Below are 14,517 nucleotides of genomic sequence, written 5' to 3'. Positions count from 1 at the left end.
GTTAGTCATGGAACAGAGTGCTGTTATCAAAAGGAGCAGATTCCTGGGTCAGCCTGCCCACCACGGCACTGAGCGTGCACAATAGCCGGATGGGAAGTGTGGCTGGAGGGAAGCTGAGGACTGAAGCTGTAGCAACCAGCTATAGAAGTATTTGATGCTTAGTTCTGTTCCTGTGTTTCTTACTCTTCTGCAAAATACCCTTCTGATTTTGCTTAACTGTGCTTGCTGAAACATATTTCTTTTCCAAGCTGAAACATATTTTTTCATCAGTAGGATTTAAATGAGCAGTTACATAAGTTTTGCAACATTTTTAAACTTTTTAAAATTTTAAACATTTTTAAATTTCTCCTCAGTCTAGTGGAGCTAAAACAGATTTGGGGCAACATTCACTAAGAGCTATTTTAGGTTTTACAAGGGAAGCTCAAAAGATTGAAACACACTTTTCTATGCCAGACAAAAATTTGAGTAAGTTTAAATGTAGATGTTTGTTTCTGAGACAACTGTAAATGTCTCACAGCACTTACATACTAACATATCACATTCAACCAGCAGAAAGAATCAGCAAGCATGAGTCTACCTGTGAAAATGAAAGTTATAACCCTAAATATCATTAAAATAACATTATCACACAGGATTTTTACTGCAAAATGAAAAAATATAATGAATCTCTAGGACAGGAGAGTCCCATAATTATATAATGACCAAAGAGTGATGCATTTCCAGCATTGTCTTTGGAAAACAATCCCAAACTACACACAGGTTCCTGAAGACATCTAGGGAGGAAAGGAATGGGAAGGAAAGAATCACACAAAATGCCTCCCTATAGTAAAGAAGATTTTTTTGCCAAATCAAAATCACTTCCTAAAAAACCTTAGTAGAAAAATGCAAGGAGATACAATAAAACTACTTAATTGTTTGCAAGTGGTAAAGCCCAGGTGCAGACAATCAGCATTTTCCTTCTGTGAGACTGAACTAATTCTGCATCAACTTGTAACAGAGGAAATCTACACTTTGTCTCAAAAATGGCAGGAAAAGACACATCACCTCAAATATTACACTTTTTTGTGTTTTTTCTGTTGTTGTTTTTGCTTGTTTTGTTGGGGGTTGTTTGTTTTATTTTCTCTTTTGAATTTGGCATTTCTGGGGGCAGAGGACTGTTTTTTTAAGACTATCACTGCATCTTGACAGTGATGTTTTGGAAAACCATTCACTCTTTTACAGCCATGGAAAATGCATGTAACAAATTGCAAAGTTAAGATCAGAAAACCATGCATGACCTTTTTCTCTTAAATACCTATAATATTTTAGAATTTCATTTTGTTTCTCACTTCATACTTTGCACATCAAATGTTCTGTCCCTGTCCTTAATCCATATTTATTTGTGACCTGTTTTTCCTCTGGCCCCACACAAGTTTTTGATCTTTCTTTCTCTCTGGCCTATAACCCTGGTGCCTGGTTCATCTCTCCCTATTTAGAAGGATTTGGCAAATCTGTTTCCTTTCCCTCTTCCTTTGGTGGCTGATAGGTCTGGTTGATTTAGCCAATAAGACTTCCCTTACGGTGTTTCTTGATTTCTCTACTCTGCTTATACACCAACAAATCCAGTTAGAAAAAAAAATTATCTTTAAAACAAGAAGGTAGTATTGCTCATCTGCAATGTGAAAGTGAAAGAGGATGAAAACTTCAGATCAGTATCAACACAAAGTATTCCATTTCCCAGTGAGAAAACAAAGGCAACAAATGCCAAACAAAAACCAAAGGTCTCCAAAGTGACTACCTAAAAACCACAGGTCACATTGTAAAATTCAGCTTATTTGGAAAATGAATTAATGCTTGTACAGCTGACCTACCTATTTCAAAAATCTTATATTTTGTGAAGAATTTATGCAACTTCTAAAGGAAAGATAAGACTTCAGACCACTTACACTGGAAATCTAAATGAAGATTATGAATTACTCAATGATCATTAGAAAGACTGTATACTTCATATAACTTCGTATTTCACCACAGGAGAGAAATAAAGAAACCAGAATTCTGGCTCATATCTATTTCCTTAAATGTTTCAAATGAGGGAATAATCATAAATAAAAGTAGACTATCCATGGATTCCTGAAGCCATCTTCCAAAACCAGCCACTATCCAACAGGTTACATCTGCTAAGCAGCCTGTTTCCCAGACAACAACAGTAATGGGTCCTTCTTCCAGTAGTCAAAATCAGCTTTGTTTTTAGTTTAACAAACTTTACTCTTTTCAGAGACAGAAGGTGGCTTACATTATTTCTGTAATTCCTGTCAAGGAAACTTGTATATATAGATATAGATATATAGATATAATGACACAAGAATTACTTCTTAAATTCAGCCCTAAAAAATATGCATACAATAACAGTTCTTAAAAATAATTTATATTTTTGACTTTTTAAAAAATAGCATTTACTTTTGACTTTTTGGTCCAGCTTTTTGAAGAGAAAAGCACTTCTGGTTTCAGCACTATTAAAAAAATAAAAGCAAAGGCATAGAATCTGTCACATGAACATTACTGATTTTACTACATTGGTCCAGTTCCTCCTCAGTCTACTGTATTGCAAGGTCTGCTTTTCCCAAATTAAAGTGAAAAAATACTTCCCCTACTTTTTAAAAAAAATAAAAATACTAATGTGAATGCATTGGGAAAAACATACAAGATGGGCAACGTGTAGTCCCTTTTTGGAAAATACAAATGAAATACAGGTGGCAGAGAAAGAACAGTCTTTATAAAAACCAGAACAATGAATCCAAACTCATTTTCCAAACATTTCAAAGTACTTACACATGTGCGGCTTAAGCCTCTTACAAGTGCCTGTGAAGTATTTGACCAAAATACATAGGGAATAAAATGTATTGTGTGTACATGTCTCTGAAATGTAAGAGACAGGAACCTGAAGTATACAGTGTTAACATCTGGAAGAAACTGTAAGAAGTATTCAGAGGAGCAGAGCTGTATCTTTAAAATCCTACTTAAGCACTGGGATTTGGAGCCCTCCCACTATTGTTACACTCTCAGAGAGTCCATAACTGAAGAAGCTGTTAGGACTTGACTTTTATACATCCATCTACAGGGAAAAAAAAATAAAAGTAGTTTACTAAAAGGATAGCATTCTACAAAAATCAATCTCAAGACAGATACTTTTATCTACTTTTCTTCCTCAATCAATACACCAACCACATATGATAACAGTTGGCAGGACATCTTCAAGGGAAAAGCACTCCAAGGTCAGCTCATGAAAAAAAGCTTTTACAGGATGACAGTGGCACTGGACCTCCTTTGGCTGCTGATAACATCATTGCTGTCAGCTCAGCACTGAAACAATGATTCCAAACATGGAATTAGTACAATAAATTCGTTCATGCAGTATAACTGGGCAGAAAAATGCCCAGAAGTATGGTAAAATTGCTGTATTCCAGCAACCTCTTTTTAAGGACATTTGAAGTATATTTTACTGGTTCTACAGTCACAAAGACAGGCAAAAAGCCCAAGAAATTCCCTCACGACTCGAGGCCTTTCAAAACACCGGTCCATTTTTTGACTTTTCTTATCTCGCATAAGACATCTGTCTAAGGCTCAGTAACCCAGCAGTTACAGAGCACCCGTGGATATCCTTTCAGTCAGCATCAGGCACACATAAAGGAACTACAGCCCGTTTCTCAATTCTCTGTGGCCCAGGAATTCATGTTTCCCCCTCACTGTTTTTATCAGATAAAACTGTACTGCATGATAACACAAATTTCTCCACAGCATCTGAAATAGCTACTCAACCCCAGCAAGGACGCTGCAGTGTTTATATTGCATCTTACGTTCTTTTTCAGTCACACTTATATTTAATAACAACAAGAACAAAAACTTACATTTGTAGCCAAGATTTATATTTTCCATTTGGCAGTTCTGATAATTTCTCTCACAGAGTAGAGCTAAAACTGACTTGGCAGGCTGAATTTATCAGCATTTCATCTGCTAAACCATTCCAGCTAGAAAGCCAACTATATTGTCAACCATTTAAAGAAGGAAGCTTCTACTTGTATTATGTGACAAACTCACAACAAACACAAAATCAAAACAAACAAGAAAATGTAAGCAGGGTTGGGGGAGCCCAAACAGATTAACATTTAAAGATTTGTTTTTTGTACCCCCTAAACCAGAAATTTATCTAGTGCCAAGTACTTCAGAAAGATAATTTACTTTTTCAAACACAAAATATACTTCCCACGTTCTCCAAGCATCTTCCACATTACTGTACCAGGAACGAAATAAAGCACAGTCAAGAATTTCACCTACAGTTATAGTAACTGCCAAATGTGACAGCTTTTCAAACACTGACTCCCAAAAGTAGTGTGTGCTCATCATTACCAGAAATACAAATTTTACAGGACTAACTCAGTCTTAACTAAGAATTTCTGTGAAAAACACCACAATTATAGAGGTCAAAATTTCAGGAACAGTTGTACTGACAACAGACAGAAATGAAATTTGTATAATTCTGAAGACAAAACAGCAGTAAAACCTGATTTTAATGGCAAAATATCTATGCTTATATAATGAAATATTTTGATAGCTTTGCTATGCACTGTATTCATTTGTAGATTTAATAATTCCTTGTTTATTAACAGAGTCGTTATAACATCCTATTTTAATGCCAAATCCTTCAATCTTTTTTAATCAACCAAAGCTTGGATCTGAAGACAGGGGAGTCTCCATTAGTTACATGAGATTTTTGATGCTTTATTAAGGAAAAGATCTCCGAAAAATACAGTATAAGTAAAATTTTCTACCCTTAAAGATGTGATTACTTCACTCTTGATCCTCTCAGAAGAATCACCTCAACATTCTTTCTTTCTTTCAGAGCTTTCTCCCTCTAGATCTTCATACCTGATCCTGAAAAAAGTTCTCATTTCTAAGCTAGAGCCCTCAGGTCATCAGCATTAATGATCACTACCAAATTTAACGTAACAAAGGGAAGTGTGCATTGGTTGACAAACAAGGGTGTTACATTTCTACTGCACCTACTTCAGAAAAAAGGACTGAGTACTGTGGTATTGCAAACAAAATAAGAAAAAGATTGGGGCAGAATAGAAAAGGAGATGTCATGCATTCTACATCTCAATGTCTTCCTGAAGATGTGGTTATGAAGGACAAAATGGGATGGGAAGGTGGACATGAAGCATCACTCACCATTTCCTGAGATGCATACTTTGGATCTTCAGGGTCGACTGACCAGTAGCAGTAGTCAAAGCTGAAGGCCACAGTTTTTTCTCTCGTGTCCCAGCTGCTATCAAGCCTACTGTCAACCTGACAATAAAAGGGAAAAGAAATATCAAGTCATTCTGAAGATGACACACAAAAAAAAAAAGCATTTTCCAAGTTAATGAGAAGTTTATCTAGGATCCATCTTGTGGAAAGGGAAAAGAGTTAAACCTCTTTATTCAATTGTCTTTGGTGTTTAGAGTGAGATGGAGACATCCCTGACAAACCTGCTAGAGCATTTTTACTGAAGGGTTCATTTACTATGGCCAAGGTTCTCCAAGACACATACAATAGACACAATTCAGCTAATCTTCATAAATTCTATGTATTGGCAGGAAAGCTTTATAAACCTTTTGATATTTCTCTGAAATTCTTCTGCTTCACAGAGAACCACATCACAGAAATGAGGCCCCAGTTGATAAGAAGAAAAGAATTTTCCCTCTGCATAGTTGAATATGCAGGTCTTTTCCCCAATTTCCCCTTTGCTTTGTCAGGGTTGCACGATAATGCTTCTGTCACTGGGACTGCACAGTGCAAACTCAACCTTTATGGGCTACTAACAATGACAGTGAAGCCTTTCTAGCACACTGAAATTAAAGGAATTGTGTAAGTCTTTCCATATAATCTTGCCCAAGTGATCAGTAATAAAACAGATAAGCTTATGAACACTCAAAGGAGGAGAGTAATGAGTCCAAACATGCTACAAAACACCATATACATGTTGTCCTGGGGTGACTTTATGATACTGGTATCCCCATTTAGAGTTTTCCTCCCTAATTTGCCCTAAACTAAGACACATGTAATTTTCATCTGATTGGTAACTTTGTTATAACCTCAACATTCACACTAACTTAAGCAGAAAAAAACCATGCAGGCTCCAGAGCTCTCAAAGAAGATGATGGCTATACTCAGTTTATTCTCATAGCTCTTGGTCTTTTACCAAGGCCTGAAGTTTAGCTTTACACAATTTGCTCTATTTCCTGCAAATCAATTGCACTCTGAGAGGAAATACAAAAGGACAAAAGATACAGGGGGAAAAAAAATGATCCAGATGTTAGTAACAGCAAGATATGCAAAAATCCTAAACAATTTACCAACTGCTTTGAATAATGGCATGCAACAAGGATTGCAGAAGCTTTGATAACCATAACATACAGACAAGGCAACTACCTGTTATGTCCCTTCTCAATTCCTACCCCTCGCCCAAAACACACAAACTAACCCCAAACCAAAATAACCCCTCCCCACATTTCTGCTGCAATAGTTCTAGGGCTGTGCCAATTTAAACTTCTCCCTTAATATTTCTATTAGAATGATCCAATAACCAAGCAAACAGAGAAAATTATCAGGATGTCAGGATTCTTACATGGAAAAGAGGAGAGAACAAAAAGCATACCTTTATATTTCTGACTTTCGCCACTTTGTCATCAACTTCTACAATCACTCTTCCTCCTTCTGCTCTCTCTCTGGAAACAGAACACATTTTAAAAACCCATTTAAAATATAAAAAAACAGAAAGGTGCGTGTCAAACGACTAAACTTCAGAAATTTATGTTTACTTCAGCAAACCACAAATCAGAGCTATAAATCAGATACTTCAGATATCAGATACACACAGATAAGATTCTGTGACATGAAACAGCATTTGCAGATCTGCATTCAGGTATCTCAATAGCAAGGGGCTAAAAAACCCTGAGACTGTGGTGATTAAAGAGCTCTGAAGTGTTTTTCCTGAATACATTGTTAGGATTTCATTTGTATTTAAGAGTTGTTGCTTTAAATTACTTTCACAAGGAAGTAGAGTGGAGCACTGGTAGACTGGCTGTGCTTTGTGGGGTAGGGATCCATGTCACAGACTTGTGAGTCACAAGAGTCCTCAGTGCAACCACTGTCTGATTTTTCCCACTTAATCCAAAGTGTTTGTTGTAGTCCTCAAAAAAGTACACTTTAGGGGAAAAAAAAGCACCAAACAAACAATAAAACAAAAAAACCTGTCATGAAATGTAAAATGGACAGGATTTCCTCAAGGGCAAAGGACCATGCACTCATATATACTGTCTAAATCTGTCATTGGAAGCAGCTGTGACTGGGTACTACAGACCACCTCCGCATCCAAAATAAGTCATGTTAGAAAGGAATGAAAAAAGGAAATGGAGAAAGAAAAAACATAACCACAAACAACAAAAAACAAACAAACAAAAAAACACCAACACAAAAGCCCAAGAAACAAACAAACAAAATCCTCAAATCAAGTTCATCGTATTTCTAGGCTGACAGCAGGATAGCTGCCTGAAGATAAGGATGCTCTTGTTTATCCTTCTCAATAATTATAATGAATTTTTTAATACATAGTAGGATAGCATAGAGGAAGAAGATGTCAGTGTCCTGTTTCTCCAACTTTGGTACTGAGAAGCTAAGAATAAGACAAAGATGCTTTATGTTTCCTCTGTATTTTGCTTTATGGTCTGATACTGACAAATCTTGTAAGATTCAACTTTCTGATAAAGTTTTGATGAAGGCTATTAGCTTTGTAAAGCTGCAAGAAATCGGTTTAGAATTAAAAACAATTTTGTCCTTAATTTTATTAAAATTAAGGTGAAGACACACTGTCATTTGTGGTTAGATGCATATATATATACATATATATATATATATATCCTGATAATCAGCTGGATGAGTACCATGAGGTCAGTTAAAAACTAGGTCAGAGAGAATAAGAATTAGAAAATTCAAACCCAGCTGACAACTGCTCAGTCCTGACCCTAGACCTGTAACAGATTCCTTTATATGTGTGCAGAAGAATTTAGTCCCCCACCAATTACAATCTGTCTCCACTGAGGACCCTAACTTCCAGGTGTCCCAAAGCATATCATCCCTGCCTCTGGGTCTCTCCACTACTCATTTTTTACCCCATACCTTCTATTCCAAAACAAGATTCAAAACAATGCCTTAGGACACTTAAAGCTTGAAGACAATCACTGTAGCATTTGAACTTTCCAGGCATAAGAGGTTTTAGCACATTTCTGAGCATTACTGTTCCCATTTTGCAGACAGAAGTAATGCTTTACCTTAAAGTCTCTTGCTGCACATTACTGATTTTTGAGGTACCCTCCTTGAGACAGACTGAACTTGGTATTTCCTGTAGTATAAACTTATACGTGGCTCTTCACAGAAAATACAAGGACAGCTCCCAGAGATTTCAGTTAAGCTGTGAGTACTGAGCTGTTCAGCACATCAGCCACCTGAGCCCCAAGTTGGATCCCAAGAGAAAGGGAAGCACATTATGGAGAGCTGGGTACCAAATGTCCCACTATGCACAGCTGAGTACAGAACAGAGGTCTCATAGGGCTCCCTAAAGAACAAAGTGCCTGAGGATACAGGCTGGGAGTACCTAAGCTAGAAATGTGCAAGTGATGCATTTCAACCTGGACATGTGTAACTTTATAGATGTTTTGACAAGCAAATGCTTTCCAATGTAAGTTACTCAGGGGGCTTTGATATCCATGTATAAATCTCTGCCAGGTGAGCTAATGGACAAAGCTGGCAATTACCCTGTACAGTAGATCTGATTTAAGAGACAGTGGGACATTTTAACAGCATTTCACAATAGTTTAAGAACAGCAGAAGACAGAAAACCAGAGGGATCATTTAGGAAAGAGCTCTTTCCCTCACTGCCCAAGTGTGAGCTTGGTCCTATCCTGTTTCCCAATCCGGTGAGCATCCTTAATTTTCAGTCCTTAATGCTCCAGTTTTACCACCCTAAATAGTTCACTGAGTTCCTATCCTTCTCCTCCTATGCACACACGTCGTTCCCTACAGATATGTGCCATGTGTTCTCACTGGCATCATGTCCATCTTGCCCAGGCATTCTTCAATTGCTTTGCAGGTCTTGTGTCCCTTCTCCTAATGCATTGTAGCTAGTCGCTGATGTCTCTGCTCCAAAGATACAGAACCCTGCTCCTCTTGTCAGTTCTTCCAGTGTCTAACCCAAGTTTACTTGTACACCCCACAAATAAACCGCTGTTTCCTCCTGTACATGTGCTGAGGTCAGCAAACAGATTACTGAGAATAAATCAGAGAGAACACCTTCTTCTCCAGGTCCCATTCCTGGGCTTCCATTGTGGCTTGGACAGCACCAAGCTCAAGTTATTAAAGCAATGCTCAAACAATGAGTTTTTTTTTTACATAAGGGGATGATGCAAGCATGATTTGGTCAACACTAGAAAATTCAAGCTGAGAGAAAGTAGAGCCCTTAAAATTTTTACCTGCTACATTATTACAAGTCTTCACTGAGCATGTTAAAGAGTTTTAATGGTTTAGAACTTGGGCAGAAATGGGTAGATTGAGATGGGAATCACATCAGATTTCAAATTTTAAAATTAATTGGGGAATTCAAATAAAAGGTCCCCCGAGTAGCTTTTATATGTTTTGAAACATAATTTCCCATAACCTTATCTCCTGCAGCAGCTGAACTGTTCTGGGTGAAGCTTAAAAATAATTTTAAGCAACCTAGTCTGAAACAGGCTTTCATGAATAGAACATTTGTTCTCAAATGGGTGAAATCTGGAAAAGCTTTTAATAGTTTTAAATGCCAGGGTGTTCTAGTTGCAGAAGTAAGGCAACCTCAACAGCAAACAGTGGCCTCAACCCCAGCTATGATAATTACGTGAAACTCACTGCCTTCAGTCCACACATGTTACACATAACCCCATGAAAAAGTGACTTTTCTCTGTGGGTTCTTCTAGACTGATGCTCTCACAGGCTACAGTCATTACTAAAGATTAACGATAAGGAAGAAATTCCAAACATAAAATCTTTGAGATACAAAGAATTTCTGGATCTAAGAAAAATTGGACTGGCATTTACATATCTATTATATTAAAATAAACGTAAAATAAACCTGGTAAAACACAATACAAAATGAAATCGCCACCTTTTACCAGGTATCAAACATTCCACACTATGAAGCCACAAAGCTTAATGCAGCAATCAAGTACCTTCACTTGAGTCACACAAAACAAGAAAGCCACAAGAAGATGGGGACAGAACTAAAATCTTCCTTAGCTCTGGGTGCATATTCACAGCACCCAGACTTTTATCTTAATTCCAGACTGTTGCTGAAAGATGCAATTTCTCTTTGCTGCTCCAACTCCCCACATGTGTTTCTACTTTCTAGCAACCACACACCCATGCAATGACTCATATCAGCTGTGATCAGGAAAAAAAAAACCCATACCAAAATAAATACTCAAGGTGTCACAGGACTCTCAAGCCCTTCCAGAGCCCTGAGCCCAGCAGTCACACAACCTGCTGAGCCAAAGCAAGAGAAAGAGCAGGAACATGTGGTGGTGGGAATGGAGACCCTTCCCTTCTGCTGCAGCTTACAGCCAGACCAGGGAGCACAAACAAAGCAACCTGGAGCTGCCAGCTCTACAGGCTGTGCATTGGAACTCGCTGTAAACACACATTTATATCACACTTCATTTAGGTACAAAACATAGAACCTGGGGAAAGAAAACACAGTTTCCTATCTAAAGCCCAGGAGGAAAAACACTCACAGCTGTTCCAGATATTTTGACCTTAACTCCAAATTGCAAACACTACAAAAGCACTCTCAGCAAAACCTAAATTTGTCATTACAGTCTTACATGCAACAGTTTGCATTTGAATGATAAAGCAATTCATCATCCTTAGGAATGGGTGCTCCCCATTTCTCCCCAAATTTCTTTTCTCCCCACAGGTTTGAAAACTATTTTTTGTACCCATAAAAATCAGCTTCAAACTTCTCTAGTAACATGTTTGGCTTCTGCTCCTTAGAAGTCACGGTGGTCCTAACACTTAGTTTCCTCATCCTCTCTCCTCTCCCACTTTTTGAAAAATGCATGCTGTATTTGGGAAATGCCTCTCCTAAATTATTTTCCATGAAAACAAGTTCCCAGGACAAAGAAAAAGCTGTAGAAACAACACTTGATGGTGCTTGTCCCAGGGAAGACCTGCATCTTCTCAGTTATAGAAAGCTTTAGAGAAATGCAGACCCAACAACAGAGCAGTGGCATAAGTACAGAATGGAGTGGCAGGGCTGTAACAGGGAGCTACAAGGGAGACCTGGCAAAAGCAAAGCTGCTGCAGAAATCCTGAAAATACAGGCAGTCCAAAGGGAATCTCATACCATTTCCTGTTGCTATGAAAAGTCATTTTTGCAGCCAAGATGTAAAGCTAATGCAACCCCCCTAGGGACAAAGACACTGCAAGAATGAGCCAGTGGGAAAGAATCATGAGAGGTTCAAGACCCCAGAGAGGGACACTTCCATAGCTTGCTGAATCTCACTGAGATGAGTTCAGACACAGAGCACAGAAGTGCAAGGAGGTATGCAGAGCTGGAGGAAGCAGTGGGTGGAAAGAAAGGGGGAAGTCGTTTTTTTATGCATTCTAAAATTTGCCCACTTCTCCTCCACCCTCTCAAGTAATAGTCAGGCACTTGGAGAACAAAGGAAGCTGACTTTTTTAAAATTGCCTGTTTGTTTTAGGAACGCGTACAAGTGATAAAGCAAAAATACTGTAGTCATTAGCAGTAGACATTTCATGCAACAAAACAGCTTCTACAAATACAGGCCAGCAAAGTATTCACCAAAGTTATCAAACATATGAAAGCCAATATATACAACTCAAGTACAAGAAGATTCTTAAATATTTTTTAAAAGAAGCTTCAAAAATAATCCTGCAATGTAATCATTGCAATTACTTAATGTTTTCCTGCCAGTTCCCACCACTCAAGCTAACTCCAAACCCAATCTCAACCTGTACTGAAGCATAGTCCCTCAAAAGTAGTGTGTCAAGAATACCAATCCCTCTCCTCTTGCAAAGGCTCTTCCAGAAAAAAATGTGGCAGGATGTATACCATCAGTTACCCCTGCTGTCTCTTGGACTGTCACTTCCCAGGACATGACCCATACCTGTGGCAGCCTGTAAGTAAGGCAGACACTTGTACCTGGGGACACTTTGTGCCACCTAATGGCACACCTATGCAATCACCATGCCAGCAGTTTATGTATAATCCTGAAGAAAATCTAGTCCAAGTATTCCCATGGTCATGAAGTTTAAACATTTCATGGGGAAAACTTCAGTTAGTCAGATTTATCTTTTCTTTCCCTTAACAGTATGTTGTTCAGTGTTTCTGGCTCTTGTTTATTGGCAGCCTTGGCAGAAGTGTCTTTGAGAAGCTGCCATCTTTGCACTTCTTGAATGACTGACCAACCTTGGCCATGGAAACAAAGCAACAAACTGCAGGGCTTATTCTCATCTTTGCTAGTCTTCAGAGAACATTATCACAGGAAAATGGGTTGAGGAAATACCTGTTGGGAGACCAAGGGTGCAATGAGGAGAGCACTAAGAGTCCATGCTGCTCCACCAAAAATTGTAGAGAATATCAAAGCTTTCAGCCATTAGAGCTTCTGAACTCTACTGACATGTCAAGGAACCTCCAGCCACAACCTTCCCAAACACAGCATCCCTCCACAACACCAGCCTGAGACGTATCTCCTTATACCTGCTGCTGTAACCTGTCAGGGTCGAGGTGCTAATGGTATAAATAGCCTCACTTTGGCCAAAGCAGGATTTTTTTATATGTAAAAATAAAGTATTGACAATCAAGTAAATTTATCTAAGATTCATTTTCAGTGTTTCTCATTATTCTCATTATCCAATACCATTTTGGATATTTCTCTTTAAAGTCAAAACTGTTTCACTGTGTCTTGCAAATGGGAGTGCACAGATGGTCAGCAGTCCTCTGACCAAATTCAGAACAGATGTTTATAAATAATTCTAAACTCTCTATTGAAGCCAAGTACACAGAGTTCACCAAGACAGCATACTGCTGTATGAGACATGCTGCTCAAGTAATTTTTTGAGCCTACTCCCAGCTGCATGAAGCTTTCATTGGCTTTCATAATGCCTAACACAATCTGAAAGTCAAAAAAATCACCAGTCCTAGTGATTACCATTATTCTTGGGTAGTTTCCCTCATTCTCCTTTGCAAATACTATATAGCAATAAAAATATCGGTATTTGGTGCAGATATAAACATGAGTCATCTTCCTCGATAAATCCAAGTCAGAAATACTCCTGATGATACAGCAGTGCTTTGAATTATGGAATAATGGTGTTTTCTTTTTATGCAGAGACATGGAGGAGAGGAGGGAAGAGGAGAGAAAAAAGTCTTTTTCATCTGTCATACCACCAGTGTTCAAAGAAGCATGAAATACGGAGGATTTAAAACAAAGCTTCAGTCCAGTCAGTGCAGTTTCATCCATTCTTGATTTCACAGCTGTTTACTGAGGAATGACATAGTATAATTCAAACTTGCATCAAAAGAATGCTGTACAGATGCCATGTTTTCCATGCAAACCAGAATGTGGATACAGAAGTTAGTTTTCATTCCATGAAACCAGCTATTATGTGAATGGCCCATCGAGGGACCAAAACTACAGCCCCGGTGTTATCAGCACCATGCTCTAACCTATTGAGCTCATCTCAGGGTCATGCACAGTTCTGCTCTTTCACGAAGCTAGAAAGTCTGTCCTTTACCAAACTTAGAAAACTTGGTTCATGCAACTTCAAGAAAAATACATCTGGGAAAAGCTGCTGATGCAGTACCCTTACAAAGTCACAGATGTGTCTTATGAAAACCACCTGCTAATGCCAAGAGAAAAGAGCAGCCACCTGGATAGCCTACGTGAAACTTTAAATAATAGGCTAAGTAAAAGAAAATAACTAATTTAACAGAGGGAGGAAAAGATGTCAATACAACCTTAACAGAATAATGTTAAACAAATGTTAAGAGACATTTGTTTGGAGAGGGACTTTCTTTATAAAAGCAAAATTAAAATCTCAACTTTTCTTCTAAAAATCCTGGCTCTGCTGTGGAAAAGAAGTTTGAAATCACGAGCAATGCGTAAACAATGCAGTTCATACAGATTTTGAGACAGCAAAAGACTCTTGGAGGCCTGACACTGGTCTTTCCCACCATGCTTTTTCCCAAAGCCCATGTTTAACAGAGGAACAACTATCACTCAACTATCACAGTAGATAAAAGTAGATAAAAGTCTGCCATTTCTCTATGTGTTAGAAAACAACAGCACCAAAGTCACCAGGAATATATAAATATGAAAATATACAAGAAGGAGAACAACAAGTTCCAATCTGCTGTTGCTTTAATTTTATTTTGATAAAGCATTTAACTTA

General features: G+C 38.1%; 1 protein-coding gene across 1 annotated transcript in view; it reads right to left on the bottom strand.

Annotated features, from left to right (window-relative positions):
- Window positions 1-14,517, bottom strand: part of STARD9 (StAR related lipid transfer domain containing 9) — a 98,844-nt gene that overhangs the window by 79,293 nt on the left and 5,034 nt on the right. Inside the window, exons 2-3 of the mRNA XM_058850652.1 lie at window positions 6,674-6,743; window positions 5,206-5,322 (exon numbers count right to left, since the gene is read on the bottom strand). Coding sequence (XP_058706635.1) covers window positions 5,206-5,322; window positions 6,674-6,743 — 187 coding nt within the window. The remainder of the gene's footprint in view (window positions 1-5,205; window positions 5,323-6,673; window positions 6,744-14,517) is intronic.

This window comes from Poecile atricapillus, chromosome 1, assembly GCF_030490865.1.
Source record: "Poecile atricapillus isolate bPoeAtr1 chromosome 1, bPoeAtr1.hap1, whole genome shotgun sequence".
NCBI lineage: Eukaryota > Metazoa > Chordata > Aves > Passeriformes > Paridae > Poecile > Poecile atricapillus.
Note: the sequence above shows the minus strand (reverse complement) of the source record. Positions and strands in the feature narration are given on the sequence as shown.